Source organism: Phalacrocorax aristotelis, chromosome 12, assembly GCF_949628215.1.
Source record: "Phalacrocorax aristotelis chromosome 12, bGulAri2.1, whole genome shotgun sequence".
Lineage (NCBI taxonomy): Eukaryota > Metazoa > Chordata > Aves > Suliformes > Phalacrocoracidae > Phalacrocorax > Phalacrocorax aristotelis.
In genome coordinates this window covers 17,182,533-17,199,479 of record NC_134287.1, presented here as the reverse complement: position 1 = coordinate 17,199,479, position 16,947 = coordinate 17,182,533, and the positions used below count along the sequence as shown (strand labels likewise).

The following is a 16,947-nucleotide window of genomic DNA, read 5'->3' as shown; positions in this document are numbered from 1 at the left end:
TAAAAAAACAAGTGAAAATTATTGGGTTTGTTTTTTTTCTTCCTCTGTCAGTGAGAGTATGCTGTAATTAATATTCAAGTACAGTTTGAATCAAATTGTAAATGGCAAAACTGTGTTAAATTTACAGCATTAGAAGGAATTGAAAGCACATTTTCTTACTCAGGATAAACGTGTTTGTTAAAATGCTGTTTCCTGTAGGGCCACTTCTGGGTTTTGTTGCCTTCTAATATTGGATGTGGGTTTTTTTCAACAAAGAGTTTATCTTCAAAATCAGAAAGTTCTATTCTTATTGCAAGTCTTAGTATTTCAAGTTATACCACCTGCCTAGGCATTGATTTTTTTTTTGATTTTTTTTTCCCTTCTGTTCTTCCATTGTCATGTAAACATGCCTGAAAAAGACTCCCCCAATGTGGACTCAGAAATTAACATACAGGTTTTCCACAGCCTTTTGTTACAGGAAATTGTGCATGCAATTGCTATGGTACCACTGGTATTATATACATGGTAAAAGTGCTGTGAAATGGGAATAAAGTAAGTAATAAATTCCATTGAATACTGCAGCTGCAATAATTCCCAGTGCAAGAGTTAGTTCTAAATGTTATTGTAGAGTTTCCCTACAGTTTCAGTGACTGAAATTCATTTCTTTATAGTGAAGTATTGGGACTGAGAAATGAATGGGACTGGAGGAATTTAGGAACTGTTAAGTGTCTGATAATCATAACTATTATCTATAAAAGCTAATGCAGAAACTTCAGTGTTGAGATATACGTGCTCTGTTACTGCTTGGATTAGGGCAGTAGGTGTGGGGGAAAAGTACTCAGAAAATATTCAGTGTGTTCCTGATGAGGCACTGAATTGTCAGAGGCGATTATAACAACAACAGCACAGGGGTTGAGGCAAGTGAGTGAACAGTAGGATATACCGGCTGATTCAAGAATAAGTTGGTGACAGATTTTGTGCTGATTTTGGCTTATTTCAGGGCATTTCTTAATATTGATATACCAGTTGTTCAGAACAAGCTCTTTTTTCAGGTTCCATCACTGAATGATGTTCCTGTACATTACCTGAAGCCCAACAGTTTAGTGAAATTTCGCTGCATGGTTCAAGATATGTTTGACCCTGAGTTCTACATGGGAGTATATGAAACAGTTGACCCAAACACAAATGCACGTGTAAGTGAAATGCTGATTTATTATTTCAGTAAATGCTTAGCGTTTTCTCCATTCTAGTCTTTGTATTTCCTCTAGTTTCTGAATTAAACCTATGGAGTTTGGGCACTATCTAATAGAACTCTGTTTACGTGCTTCAAATGGCATCACTTCTTCCATTTCTGTTGGGGACAAAAAATGGCTAAAATAATTAAAGTATGTCTTTAAAGGACTTTAGACCCCAATGATTTTGGTATAAGCAGTTCATATTCAGGATGCTGTCAGAAACATGATGATTGCATTGTCTTTTCCTTCTTGGCAGGTTTTGCATTTTGGTAAATACAGAGATGTGGCAGAATGTGGGGTAAGTTATACACATTATATTAATTTTGAGATCATAGAATCGTTAAGGTTGGAAAAGACCTCTAGGATCATGAAGTCCAAACGTCAACCCAACACTACCATGTCTCCTAAACCATGCCCTGGTTTAGATGACATGTTAGACAGAAAGATGCCTTTTATAAGTGCAGTATGGCTTGTTTGGTACTCACCAGGGGATTCCTGGAGATAGTACTCTCAAAATGCAAAACTAATCTCAGGTTTGGAAAGCAGCGTATTCTTAGCTGCTCATGGGCATTCTAAGTTCATCAGGCTTCAAGCCGTTTCTGTTTTATTTAAAATTTGTTTTGCTTGGGAGGGCGGGGGGGGCAGCTCTTGATCGTGAAACTTTCTGCTGTGGAAAACAATTTCCTCTGGTAGCCCAGTGCTGTTAGAATCAAAGCACTGGGTAGATTATATATATATATATATATAGAGAGAGAGAGGTTAGATAGATATTAGATTAGATTAGAAAGCATAGAAACAGACTGTTTGGATTTGCTGTTTCATATGTACATACTCTTGCCTGTTTCTGACTAAGTAACTGAATCTGGGATTAGTTGAAAAAAAAAAAAAAAGAAAACTAATCAGATTTTTAACAAAATTTCTCTTGGTATTCTAGCCTCAGCAGGAAATTGATTTGAACTCCTCACAAACAGTCACCTCAGAGAGACAGACTTTCTACTGCGTTCCAGTGCCTGGTGAATCTGCATGGGTGAAAGAAATATCTTTTTTGGCTGAGCTAGTGCTCTGTTACACAAACAATGATCACCAACTAATTAATTAGATTTAAGGAGATAAGTTTGGTGTTTGGTTTTTTTTTTGAGTGAATCAGGATAGGTGAGGAGAGCTGGTAGGTGTAGAAAAAAATGTAAAAATTGGAGTTGTGCTCTATGTGCAAAGAGGATACAAATGAATTTAGGAGCATTGCTTTTTAGGGACTTAGGATAACTTTTCATGTCTGCTTTGGTCTTGAAAATTTCTGTTAAATTCTATTTGCAAATGTTTAGAAAAGGAGAAACTTCAGCTGAGCCATGGGCATTCTATTGCCATTTTCTCATTGAATTAGGACACTCCTACATAGTGGGAGTCTCCTTCAAGAACCTGTGAAAACACCTGTAGCTGAGCATGTTAAGACAATAATTCCTGGAAAATTGAATTATTGTGTTTCTAATAGTCTGGCCACAGTATGTAATTTTCTCAGTGAGCACAGGAAAGGTCTTGGGGAGAAACAAGCTGTCTTTAGTTTCTTCCAGTAAATGCAAGTCGAATTGTCTGAGTGGAATGGATACAGGATGCTTCTTTTAACACCAAGAGGGTGGGGAAGAGCTCTAGAAAACTTAAGATAAGTTGCATTTTGTAAAAAGATACAAATTTGATGGTAAATCTAATATGAGTTCATATTTCATACTTTGAGTTCAGAATTTGAGAAAACTACTACTTGTCATTGGCACAGAATGCCAATGCAATTTTAAAATTAAGGTAACACAATTTTTGTATAAAATGATTGATAAGAGTTACTCTTTGAATGAATCTTACAGCAAAGTTCTGTGGCCATGGAAATTTAGAGTGAGCCAGACTGTTATGAAAATAGCAAACATGATTTCAGTATTTGCCCATCATGCTAAGAAAAGGAAAATTGTATTAGTTTTTTCAAAATTAATTTGAGTGTGGTATTACTAGTGTCTTACATGTATGTAAACATTTTCTGTGTGTTTCTTTTTAAAGTAATAATAATACTTGCATCAGCTAGGAAGTCTTTAAATATTATCATCATGTCTGTTCTGTAGGGTTGAGATGTGGGAGAGAGAAAATCTTTGAGATTTTGAGTTCCATCTGACCACAAGTGCATGTTTCCTGGGCGTTAAACAAACAAAAAAACCCAACAAACAAAAAACCAAACACAACAAAAACCCCCCACCAAACCAAAAAAACCAGCCTTTTGTGGAGATTGGTAGCGGAATAGCACTCAGTGGTTTTAGTTTCTAGTTTAAAGCCAATATCTGTGGTGCGCTTCTTAAGCAGGTTATTTAGGTATCTAAAGAGATGACATCTAGATAAGAATTTCAATAATTATATTAATGCCTTGCTCAAAATAGGATAATAGTATTTTTTAAAAAAAGAAAAAAGCAAAACCAAAAAAAAACCCCACCAATTTACTTTGCCAGAATTTTTTCAACTTGTCCTTAATCATCAATATTACGCATATATTAGTGCAAGCCAAGCTCGAGTTAGTCCTTCAACATCCTACACACCAAGTCGCCACAAGAGGAGCTATGAGGAAGATGAGGATATGGATCTACATCCATCTAAACAGAAAGAGCAACATATAGGTAATAGTTGTTATGACGAATAGTTATTGTGATATCTTTCTAGAATTTGCAGAAATTTCATTCTCAGAAGTGGAAATATTTGCAGTTGTTGGAATCAATAGTGTTAATGCAGCCTTTGTAACTAGTTTGGTGGCTTTGATGAAGTCATCAGTGTGGGAGAGCCTACGGTGTTCCATATATATTGTATGGCTTGTGGTACTTTCTAGAGTTATTTCCTAAAATAGCATTTTGTACAGCAACACTTGTGTATTGCCTCTTGTATGTAACAGCATACACACAATTTATAGCAGCAGCAGGCTGAAATTTGGGAGTTCTTGTTTAATTTCCCACTCTATTGCAGATTTCATGGTAATCTGGGGAAAAATCATGTAATCTTCTCTCTTGCACTCTTTGTGTGGATGTTATTGTGTAAATTGAAGCTGAACTGCATCTCAGGTGCTTCTTTGCTACGAACAGTAGTATATATCTAAAAAGTACCTTCCAGCTTTACCTTTTTCTAATATTAGACTTATTAATCCAGCTTCATAAGGGAAACATGTTAATACCAGACACTTGAAGCTTCCTGAAGAAAGCTATTAAACCTTTTAAGAGGGTGGTATTTCAAACAGCAGCAGGGTTCAGAGTGTGCAATTCTTAATTATGCTGTAATCAGTTTGTGAACTATTTGTCCTGGTGCTGTTCTGTGGAGATGCCACTTAAACTGGCATGGGGGTTTATTTGGAGATTTTGGCATGTTTTCTTTTGAATAAGAGAAAGTGGTTAGTTTAAAATTGTCAGTCCTGTTAAATTAAAAAAAGAATTGTAGAAGCTATTGTTTTATTAGATAGTTTAGACTGTTTTGCCTTCATACTCAGGCTGATCAATTGTAGAATAGCTGCTTTATTGCTTAAAATCTGCAGAGGTTTTTAATGTAAGCTGTGATGTTGATGCATACTCTTACCTTTAAGAACTATCTAGTTTTTTGAGCAGGAAGTGCAGAAAAATATAACCTTTGCAGTCCTACCAAATTTAGAGAAAATTCATTCACACAGTTTAAGCATTACATTTTGAAAATTAGATTGTGGCCATGTTTGGGTTTCTAAGACACATAGATCTTTACCAGTACACACTCTCATGATTATATTGATATAAAATATGCATTTCTGAGACTTTTCTATTCTGAGTAAGAGTATCTTCTGCCAAACATATTGCTTTATTAAATATTTTTGTCTCGGACATCTTGTTAAATTCATTAATTCTGTGTTGCTCACTGAAGAAAGTTGTTCACTTTTGCATTTCTGTTTAAAGAGCCTATGAATACTTTTATTTTTCAGGCAGTGGAGGTGACATCCATGGATGTGTGGAGCCAAAGAGATTCGAAACAGAAGCTTCTGCAGGTCATCATCTCATTTCTCCCAACTGCTCCCCTCCACTTGACTTAAATTTTCCATTGCCAGGAGAGAAGGGACCAGCATGTCTTGTCAAGGTAACAAAAGTGGAGAGGCGATGAGCGTGGCTGTGGCCTCAGTGAGGCAGACAGAATCTGAAGTTAGAGTGTAAGTAGTAAGTCTTGTGTTAGTTTATAGGCACAGAAATTGTCTTTCAAGTCCACAATTTTGTTTCTACAGATAATTACATTGTTTCTCTTCACTATCCTGGTATGTGACTTGCTGAACTCCTTCAACAGCATGTATTAGAGCTTGTGCATTCTATAGTGAAATGAAAAAATCCGTTACTAGGTGCTCAAGGGTGTAGCTGATACTGACTCCTGGTATTTTGCTTTTAGGATTTGTCCTCTTAAGGAAAAAAGTTGTGATGGAACAAGCAAAACACTACCCTACATGTTTTTGTATTTTATTTGAAATAGTCTTTGGTTCGCTAGTATGCTATAGTGACTATGAAACTTCCAATGCAAAATTTCTATGCTGTTACTGTGTTGAATGCTCTCTTATTCGGCAAATCTTGATAAATCAGATGAAAATACAATTGTCTACATAGGTGTAGCGAAAGAATGCCAATAGGAAAAAGCATGCAGGCATAGAAACTCTTTTTTCCAATGTAAGCTTACTGACAGTGAGTACTAGGAGAGACCTCTTCGCACAGACTGTTCTCAGGCTGCAGCTGAGCCTCCTGAAATTTTTCCTTTTGTCTGTGTTTGTATGCAGTCCTGCATCTGGCCCATCTGTCTCTGTATTTGATTTTTTTTTTCTTTGTGGCAGGTCTATGAGAGCTGGGATAGTTTCAAAGTCAATGATGTTCTGGAGGTGTACGGTATTTTGTCGGTGGATCCGGTGCTAAGCATAGTAAATAGTGAAGAGAGGTAAGGCTCCCCTGATGTGTGATCATAAAATGAAGGGAAGTTTTATTTCAGTGAGGAAAATATTTTGGCTGTTCCCTTGATACAGACAGGTAAATGTGTAAATATATAACAATTATGCCTAAGAGGTGAATTTTGTTGCTTTTAAAAAGCTTGACATGGGAAGTGTTAGATCCACCACCCTCTAAACAGAAGTCCATTGTACTCTGGTACCCTTAGATACACGATGCGTCTTTTTTTAGGTTGTTGTATGGTCTATAAAGCAGAAAGTGCTTCTATAGCTAAATATTTTGTACTCTTTTATGCCTGTTTAAACTTTCAGTGAATGAGTGAATAGCAAACAAAGCTTTCAAATCATCTTTAAAATTATAAAACGTCCTTTTGAAATAGGTTAAGTCCATGAAATTTGTTACCATAAACAGTTCTGAAGGGTATTTTAAAAAAAAAGTTTGCATATCTGTATGGAAAGTGAAAGTGACCAAAATGAGTAAAAGTTGGGATCATTTTTTCAATTAAGGTATATCATCACATTATACCACTGATAGAAACTTCCCATTTCACCTGCTGTTCTGCAATTACTTGCTTGACAAAATCCAAACTAATTGAGAAGGACGCAAGAAGTCAGCGTTTAAAATAAAAATGTTGACCAGTCTGACACATGTACTACCGATGTCTTGAACCATTGTGCTTTAAACGAAACCACCAACAGAAATAATTTATCTTTCTGAGAAGTACAATATGGAGAGCGCAGTGTGAATCCTTCATAGTGCCAAATTCTTAAAAGTTAACTCAGCCTGGTCAGCTGCTTTTGGTTATCATCTGTCTGACAGCTAATCCGGGACTGACAGCTCAGTTGGTCTGTCGTAGGTTGGAGGGTTTTTTTCCTGCATGTCATTCTATCACAAATAGACAAATGGTGGCATTTAGCAATGTTTTGAATGCAAACAAAAGAAGTTTCTTTTAATGGAAAGAGTGAATAGTCTGCTGGACTGCTGAAGAGGCTTTGAAGTTATAAAGCCTTTCAGCTTTTAAAACTGCAAATTGATTAAATTTGTACTAAACTTTACTGTCATGTGGTATAGTCACTTTAGGGTCTTTAATTTCTACACAAAAAATGAAAACAACCTGGAAGGAATTTTGTAAGACATCATGAGGGAGAGCAAAGCTTGTGTATCTGAACTCTTAATTTAAGAGGTAATTCCTTCAAGTTTGAGCTGAGGTACATTAGAATTTCTTTATTTTCATTTTTTTAATCAGCCAGTGATACAACTGTTATGTGACTGTATAGAAGATCTTGTTGTCAGGCTCCAGAACCCGGAGGAAAATGAAAATCCCACATATGCATACACAGACAAATGCCATAAATCATTGCCCTATTTTCTCAAAAGTTACTGTTTAGACTTCATTCAGTACATGCTGGACAGAACAGAGTGTAATATTTTATTTGAAGCTACATCTTATGAAATGGTGCAGCAAATAATAAATGTGATTTTGTTTGGGGTGTTTTGTTTGGGGTTTTTGGTTTTGGTTTGTTCCTCTCTCCCCCCCCCCAAAAAAAAAAAAAAGTAAGTTTTGATTATTTTCTGAGAATTATAGAATCCAAATTTTTTTGGTCAAGTGTGGTTTGGCATTTCTGTATCATTATATAATTGTGATTCAGTATTTATGGTGTTTATAAAAATCATAAGGAAGGTAGTTTGAATATGGGAGGAGTCACTAGGAGCTGGGAGTGGATGTTGTTTGTTCCATCGTGTTCTTGGCTTGGTTCCAGCTGCTCTTAGTCAGATGAAGAGAAATTTGCGTGGAATGTTTCCCAGTCCAGTTGTGATGTGCCCTTTCCTAGGGAGAGCTCAGCCCTTGACCCTATGGAGTGTATGGACATGGCAGAAGAACAGAGAGTACACAGTCCTCCAGCCTCTTTGGTCCCCAGAATCCATGTGATTTTGGCACAGAAATTACAACACATTAACCCATTGTTGCCTGCCTGCCTTAATGAAGAGGAGAGTAAAACCTGTGAGTGTCTGAACTTGACCTCTCTCTGTGTACATGTAAATATGCAGTTTCCTAGTACCTGTGAACAAGTACTTCTTTGCCCAAAGACAAATGCAGCAATGGCAGTGTTTGAATTTAAATCTTGTTAAACAGAGGAACCATTCAACACTACAGAACTGGACAAGATGCAAGTGGTTGTGTTTATGTCAGGCTTACGCATTTAGTTTTTTGGAAATAAATGTGATTTATATGAAACTTGGGCACGTAGAAGGCCAAACAAGGACTTTAAGAAGTTTTTCAGTCATAACATTTTATTTGTTCTCATTTGGAGTAGTGAATTGCTGGAAAATCAGATTTCCAATGTAGTTTAACAGTGAAAATAAGAAACATACCAACAACATGAAGAATCATAACACTGTGAAGGAGATAAGGCAATTCTGTTTTTAAGCAACGGTGCTATTCCTCATGGTCTATTTGACTCTTATGTTTATGTCTCTGAATTATTGCATGCAAGCCTCAATGATCATTTTCTTCCTTGCATGCCTTGTATTGGTTGTCCTGAGCTGTGCTACATGTAAGGGAAATGTGCTACATTTCTGCCTTTAACATAGGATAGGTAGGTTATCGGTTTTAGAAATTTGGCTCCAAACCATACAGCCTCCTGCAAATGTATTACACAATATCTAATGAAAAAAGAAAGCATTTTCAAGGAAATGTTGAGTTACTCATGTTATCCAAAGCTAGTAATTACTCAGTTGGAAAACCAGTGAATGTTTGTTTATTTTTGCTAGACTGCTTTGGAGTAACCATTTTTCTTCATCAAAGTGTAATGGAAAGTAAGGTTTATATAGAGGGAAGAGGGTGAGGAATGGCACATTTTCTGACATTTGTTGTCTTCTGCTCTTTTATCAGTTGTTTCTAATTTCATGTCTGAGCTGTCACCAGTGAGAGCAGAGTTGTTTGGGTTCCTCACACATGCCCTCTTGGGAGACAGTTTGGCTGCTGAATACCTTATATTGCATCTCATCTCCACAGTGTAAGTATTTGGATGTTTGGGAATTTATATATTCATCTTTTAAAAGAAATCCCCTTTTATGGGCTTCTTCACCACTCTGCAAATAAATGGCAGAAATAGCTTCAATAGTACTTATTCCAGTAGTACTTTGTCCAGCTAGAGTTGTCCTGTTGTAATGGACACAACAAACAGATTTCACTGTCTGAAATAACAGCAAGTTTTGTTAAAAGGCCAGTTTTGTGGCAGTATATCCTTCCAGTGTTCTCAGAGTTGAACAAAATCTCCAAGATACCTCTGTTTCAAAAGTGTATGAAAACATCTTTTTATCTCTAGCTTCTTTTATTGAATAGGACACGCAACTGACTTCTCAAAGATGTCATTTGCTAACTGCAGTAATTCTTGTTTAGGTATTAAAATATACTGAAAGGTACATTCTGGGAATTTGTTTAATTAAATGTAGACACACGTTCAGTGATAAGTTCAAGTGACCTTCATTTAGCATGTGATAGAAATCTACCACCTGAGCTGATGTTGTAGCTGGACGTGCATGCATTGTGACCTGTCTTCGTGGCTGATTAAAGTGGATTTGTGTAATGTCCTCTTATGTTGGTTTGAACTGCCACTGGATGAAAGAGCAGCATCCTTTGACTCATAAAAATTTCAGGTGTGAAACTTCAGACAATGTGTTTTGATTAGAATAAGTATAGTCGTCAGGCTCAAATTTACTTTTAGTCTTTCTTCAAAATGAAAATGGATTCCATTTTCTAATAAAAAAATAATCCTGGTGAATAAACCACTTGTTTTATGGTTTTCAAAAATTCCATTCTGCTATGAAGTGAACAGTACAGCACATATTTGTTTAACAGAAGTGTTTACAGAGCTGTAATTGGACTCAGCATCTTACCTTTCTCATACCTGCAGCTGATGTGTAAAAAGCCATAAGATATTTCTCAGCCTCAGCAGGTCAGGTGGTATCAAGATAGGTCCAACCATAATGCCATGGCAGCATAACTACGAGCTGACAAGATTTATGGTGGGTTTGTTTGCAGACTGCCTTGCACTCCCCGTGTAAATACAAGTACTTCAATATCAGTATACTTTTTTTTTATTCTGTGCATACTTCCTTCTTTTTAGGGGGACTCTGAATGCTCTCACACTTAGACTAGAATGTGTTTTCTCTCTTAGCTGATATCACAAAAAAGTTGTCAAGAATGGGGAGAAGATATACAGTAAGAAGAGGGAGAGAAAAGCTGAGGGCAGGTAAAGGAAATAAACAAGCATGATAAGCAGGGAAATTGAGATTGGGCAATGAGAAAGGACGAGGATGAAATGTGCTTACTGAGTAACAGTAGGGCACCAGGAGAACAGAACGTCTAGAAGGCACATTGCAGGATCTCAAGCACTATAAGTGTCTCCTTTTGTGCAATGCTGCAAAGCTTTCTACAGCAGCCTTCAGCCTAACTTAGCTCCTTGGACACTGGAGAAGGAAGAAAATGTGACTGCTATTTATGTATGTATGAGTATTGAAATCCTGGTAGCTGTCAGATCAGACATACTGCACAATGCTCAGACTGATAGATACCTGTGTTCACCATGTTAATCAGATGTTTGCCTAACCTTTGCTGATTTTGGTTTAGTTACGCAAGAAGAGATGTGCTGCCTCTGGGAAAATTCACAGTCAACTTGAGCGGATGTCCAAGAAATAGCATCTTCACAGAGCACATATACCGCATTATCCAGCAGCTTGTTCCAGCAGTAAGAATAATGGCTTTGTAGTGCTTTATTTCTGATGGTAGATGTTGGGCTAATTGTTTCAACCAAATAAACAATATTTTAGTTAAGGGCAGGCTTCTTAAACAAAGGCTCCTGCTGTCCATTTGGAGGGCAGATAAAAAGGGAGATGTGGCTTGCCTGTCAGCTGAAGTTGCTGTTTTACCTAGTCATCTGGCATGAATATGGAATAAAATCATATCCTCAGAGGTGTTAAACTGACAGATGCTGTATACTTTATTTTGTCTTTCTGGATTGATAGGTTTAGACATTTGGGTTATTTAATTATTGTGTCATTACTGTTTACCCCCAAGTTTGTAGATACTGTTCCACAGAAAATTCATAGTAGTTCAATTTGGGGCTGTAACAATTGTATTGCTGCGATAAATCACTTGTTGGTTTTTTGCTCATCGTAGATGTTTAATACAGGTGACGTGTGTTCTGAACAGCATTATTTTCCTTTGGGAAATCTTTTTTTTTTTAAGTATTTAGCATTTGGACATTTGGGATAAAGTGTATTCTATATTGTGGTAACAAGTTTTGTTTTACTTACTATGGAGTTTCACAGTTCCAACTCTTGCCTAAAGGAAGCAGTATTCACTAGGGAACCTGGAGGAAATGAAACATGCTGATGAGTTTCTTTTCTCGTTGCAGTCCTATCGCCTACAAATGACCATTGAAAACATGAACCATTCACGATTTATCCCACACAAAGACTACACGGCTAATCGCTTAGTCAGTGGAGTACTGCAGCTCGCCAGCAACACCTCCCTTGTAGTAGATGAGACTCAGCTTGAGCAAGGACAGCTTGACACAACAGGTAGATATTTTTTGTTTAAACAAAAAATAAAAAGAAAATCATTTAGAAGGTTAAAAGTTGCTGTGTTTTAAGATGATGCTAATTGTGTAACTTTCTGTTACAAAACTGTGGTTTCTATATCCTCTTTCATTGCTTGAACTAGCTTCCTACTAGTTTGCAGCAACTTACAGCTTGATCTGCTGGGTTGTTTGGTTTTTTTACCTATTTTACTTTCTGGAAGTTTCTGATATTTTGCTCAGAAATGCCTGCATTGAGTCAATATCTCCATCCCAGACCACAAATGACTAATAATGAAACAAGATGGTTCCTTGTTTAGTCTAGCTTTGTTTGCATTGTAAAGAACGCTGGACAGCACCTCTGAGACTTGGTGAAAAAGGCCACTGATTCGAATAAGTCTTTAGACCAAAATACCTCTGATTCATTAGAATGGCCTTTGTTTTCTGTGATAATGAATGAAGAAGTGGGGGAAGCATACGCTGCTGCCTTGTCTTTATACTTTTACTGTATATATGGAGACCATCCCTAAGAAACCAGCTAAAAACTGGAGATAAAAAATAGCTGTTCCAACAGAATGAGTCCATCTTGTAAGCTGATGTAGTGCTGTGTACTATGCTTTCTACAGAGCTTTAGACCATTAATTTATTAATAACCTATATAAAAGGTGAGTTGTGGTACCCAGTAAAAGTTCAGTAACTGGAGACATAGTACAGATATCTCTGGTGATTTCAAGGAAAGGTGAAGAGGAAATCACCAGAAATGGCTTTATTTTAAAATAAAAATGCTATCCTGACAAACCTGCTAGGCTGTGTGATGCTATACGCCTTGCTTATATTTATTTTATATGTATTTGTTATACAATAAGTATAACTCCCCAATAAGTATCATTACTCTGTCCCATTCAAGCACTTAGTATGGCAGAACTAGGTGAGGTTCAGGTTTCAGGTTGATTCCATTTAGAAACACAATCTCTTTTTTTAATTACCACTATTAAAAGTTGTTCACTGAATTTATTAAATTGGTTTTGAGTCTTCAGTATTTTTTTTTATTACTCTGCTTTAGTGAAGTTACAAACTTTCACTAAAGATAATGGTAGAACTAGTAGAAATGTTTGCATTTATCTGTTTAAAAAAAAGTCAAACATGGGAAACTGACATTTACAGAAAAATCTTGCTGTGCTGGTTTGTAAGTTCTCTAAAACGTTTGCCCTTGTCTGAAAAAAATCAACATTTAATGAAAAGAGGTATTTTACATATTACTTTACTATATTTAAGAAGTTGCAGATAAAAAAAGGCTTGTTTTTTTATTTCGTAATAATAAAAATTTATTTCGAAATTTTATTTCGTTTCTGTTGCTGTGATGTTGTTCTCTATTGAATTTAGAATAAAAGTAAGAAGTTTTAATTTCTTGTAGCAATGTTGGGAACAAAATGTAATCCTAGAGAAGAATAAGTTTCTTCAGATCTGGTAGTTGGTTTGGAACTCTTGGAAGTTACAGCTTAGAGATGTCAAAGGGGAAAATGTCCAGAAGTAAACCATAATATTAAATTTGCCTTTATTTACTAACTTTGCCTTTCTTTACAGTATAGTAAATTATACTAATTCATTAAAGGCAAAAACCGAACAGGAGATCTGTCATTTGATGCAGTAACACTGCTGAGGGGAAATTCAAATTGTCGGGTGCCTCTGAGTATTTCAAAGGGAGAATTCCAAGAGTTAACCAGTTAATTGGTCAGTCTTAACTGTCTAGATTTTAAATAACTTAGTTCCAGGTAAGGCAAGGGATTTCTATAACAATTCAGCAAAACGATGACTATGGATTTTTTTCAGCTGTTCTGGTCTTGCCAGCCTACCTGATGTGTTCTTTATCCAGCAAGTCTTCCCCCCACCTCCCCCTTAAACTGTTAAGTTACCCTTTTTGGTCAGGTAGTTGGTAGTGGTTTGTCATCTTCTGAGGAGAGATATTTTTTTTTTTTTCTCTGTAAATAGTTATCTGGCTTTGCAGGTGTGATAAAAACATTAGCTATTAGCACATATACTAGACCAGATAAAATTTAGGCATGAAATCCTTCAAGAATTCTTAATTTTGATCTTAAGACGTGGCTATCTGTATATGGAAGATACCACAGATACAAGAGGATGCTTGCAAGAATTTTTCTACCATCTGCTAATTAAAAACAGATTTGGGGGGGGGGGGGATACCTGGTCTGGTACTTGTTTAGGTGCAGTTGTCAGGATTTGTTCTTGCTTTTCTAGGTGTACATAATGTGACAGCACTGGGTAACCTGATAACTTGGCAGAAGGTGGATTATGACTTCAGTTACCACCAGATGGAATTCCCATGCAATATTAATATTCTTATCACTTCAGAGGGCCGATCACTCCTACCGGTATGGCAAGGTCTTCCTGAATTTGGGGAATAATGACACTTGGTAGCTACTTACTTAGAGCATGCCATTCCAGAGACAAGTGAAGACAGGACAACTGTTTTGTGACCAGGGATGGGTATGAGACTAGCATTAGTTCTCACTCGTGGCTGCAGCCCAGCCAAGAACCTGTTCAAAGGAGAACCAAGAGATTGACCTTCCCTTCTTGGCTCACCAGTACAGCGATGGCAAGGCAGGGACTGAAGTTATTAATGGAGAGCCCAGTAATGGGTAAAGCCTGCAGCTACACGGCCACTCTCAAAGCCTTATTCTAGTACAGCAGCTCCTGGGGTGCTGGGCGCATGGATGAAGAGCAACAGGCCTGGCATTGGCCCTAGAAAAACTGAGTAGCCTAAGCTTAGAAATATCTGATCTCTTGCATTCCAGCTTTGATTCGGGTGTTTGCTCTCTTGCCTCTAAGTGAAACTGACTGCTTCGCGAATAAGGACTTCATGCTGGCTTTCAAAAAGGGAATCATTAAATATTTAAAGCATGAATTGTCTTAGCTTAATTCTGGGAAATAGTGACTTCTGTTGCTTTAGAGATTAAATTAGTCTTGGAATAGAACAAAATAGGATGTGGAAAGAGATTATATGTAATTTTATTTTTCAGTCAGATTGCCAAGTCCACTTACAACCACAGATAATTCCACCAAACATGGAAGAGTATATGAACAGCCTCCTAACAGCAGTGCTTCCTTCTGTGTTGAACAAATTTCGAATTTATCTAAGTTTATTGAGGCTGCTGGACTACAGTATATCTGATGAAGTGACCAAGGTATGGAAGACTTCACTAATATGTTTTCAGCTGTATATTCAGATAGAAGCACTGTAATAGAAAGCTACTGTACTTTCCCATTGCTCTCCCTGTCAGTGATTCTCCTTGAAGTTTTCTAAAAACCAAACACAAGCATTTTCTTGTCCTGAATGTGCCTTCAAGGATTTGTACTCTTGAGTATTCAGTGTATACTTTATATGTACCCTGCTTTCTAGAACTCATTTTGAAAAACTAATTCTTCTCAAAGATGAGCATTAGCCGATTTTTACTCAGGCTCACTTCCCAACAATAATGAGTGGAAATGTTTCTCCTGTAATCTAAGGGTTGTTATAGTGTTTAGCTCCTTAAAAGCTGATCTTGTAGTGAAGATTCTTTTTTGCTGCTTCATTCCATGCTGTGTTGTTTACAGGCTGTAGAAGAAGACTTTGTGGAAATGCGCAAGAATGACCCTGAGAGCATAACAGCTGATGATCTGCACAGAACTCTGCTTGTAGCACGGTGGGTAGCGCCGTTGTTTGTAACGGAAGACTTTCTAGCAAGCTGGGAACAAATGAAGTCGATGCTCATAGCGTGCCATTGGATTGTAGTTGCATGAGGCTGGCCAGCCAGCAAAAGGTGGAATCACCTCTTCCTTTGTTCCTCTTGTCACAGATTCTTAGTGAAGCAAAGTATTTCCTCCCCCCTTTCTTCCCATGCTTTCTAGTGCATAGGACACTGGAAGAAAACTGGTTTTGAACTGAGTTAGCTTATCAAACCTGACACATGAACAAGCTCTTAATTGCTCTTTCTGCTCATCTAGGTTCCTGTCTCTCAGCGCAGGGCAGACCACGCTGTCAAGAGAGAGGTGGCTGAGAGCAAAACAACTGGAGGCACTACGTAAAGCCAGACTTCAGCAGCAAAAATGTGTTAATGGGAATGAACTTTAATATTTTGTGGATGTTGCTATGAAAATTTGTCTAATCCTAGATGGAACCCATACTGAGATTGGAATATTGTTTATAGCAGTTTTTGTAGATAATTTATACCAAAAAGTTAAGGATATTTACCCTCGCAGTCTGAACACACTTAACTCTGTTCAGCCAGTTAAACATATTTTATGAAATTTTTTTGGAGCCTGTTTTGTAATTGAAAATTGGTAACAATGAGCAAATTGTTTGATATTAAACTTTAATACTGAAGTTGTGTAAACTTACTTCCTTTGATAAGAAAAAAAATTCAACCCAGAGCCCTTCATACACAGCAGTGGTAGGCTCGCTTCTGGAATGAGTTTGCGATACAATTCTTGCACAGCTGAATTTTGCAGATCAGAGGTTTCAGCTAACCAGCAGCTGCAGCTGAAACAAACACTGACTTTAGTATGGAGAAGTGTGTACTGTTGTTCCCCTGAGCTAAAGCATGTTGCACTCATAGCAGCATCAGCATAGTGATTACATTGTGGTATAAAGAAGTGATTTGATCTTATCCATGACAAGGTTCCAGTAGAAAATACATCTTTATTGTACTTAGTCATGGTCATCTTTAGCTCTCAGACCCCTGAGCTTTATTCTAGCACAAAATTTTTTTTTTAAAGAGAAGAAAAAATCATTGATTGGAGAATTGGTGATACTCATGTACTCATACAAGACAGATCTGACTTTCTACGTTACCAATAATGCAGTGTGTGTGAGTTGTTTGAATAATATGAATTAAGCATTAAGAATGGTCTCATCTTATTCGTGCTGTACAGTTAGAGCTGGTTTTCAGAGGACATACTGCCCCTAGAATGACTTGCAGAGCTACTTAAACAACCCTTGTTAAAGTAGCAAAACATTAAGGCAATATGGAGTCAGAGTAACCTGGGAAGACTGTATTATAGTAGTAGGACTGGGCTCACAGGGCCAGACGGCAAGGGTCAGGCCTAGGGTGTGCTTCAGTTAATCCTTTTCTGAACAAGAAAAGAGGCTGATACATTAAGCTGATACCACCTTGACTTAGTGCTTTCTCATGATTGAGAGGG

The 16,947-nt window shown here is 37.1% G+C and overlaps 1 protein-coding gene across 1 annotated transcript; it reads left to right on the top strand.

The window, feature by feature from the left end:
• The first annotated feature begins 385 nt into the window (after positions 1-385).
• On the top strand, positions 386-15,877 carry MCMBP (minichromosome maintenance complex binding protein). Its single transcript, XM_075108119.1, has 11 exons — positions 386-481; positions 1,032-1,172; positions 1,471-1,512; positions 2,149-2,241; positions 6,058-6,158; positions 10,800-10,917; positions 11,587-11,752; positions 14,005-14,138; positions 14,787-14,951; positions 15,361-15,449; positions 15,751-15,877. The coding sequence occupies exons 1-11, from the start codon at positions 386-388 to the stop codon at positions 15,875-15,877; spliced, it is 1,272 nt and encodes a 423-aa protein (XP_074964220.1).
• Positions 15,878-16,947: the final 1,070 nt, after the last annotated feature.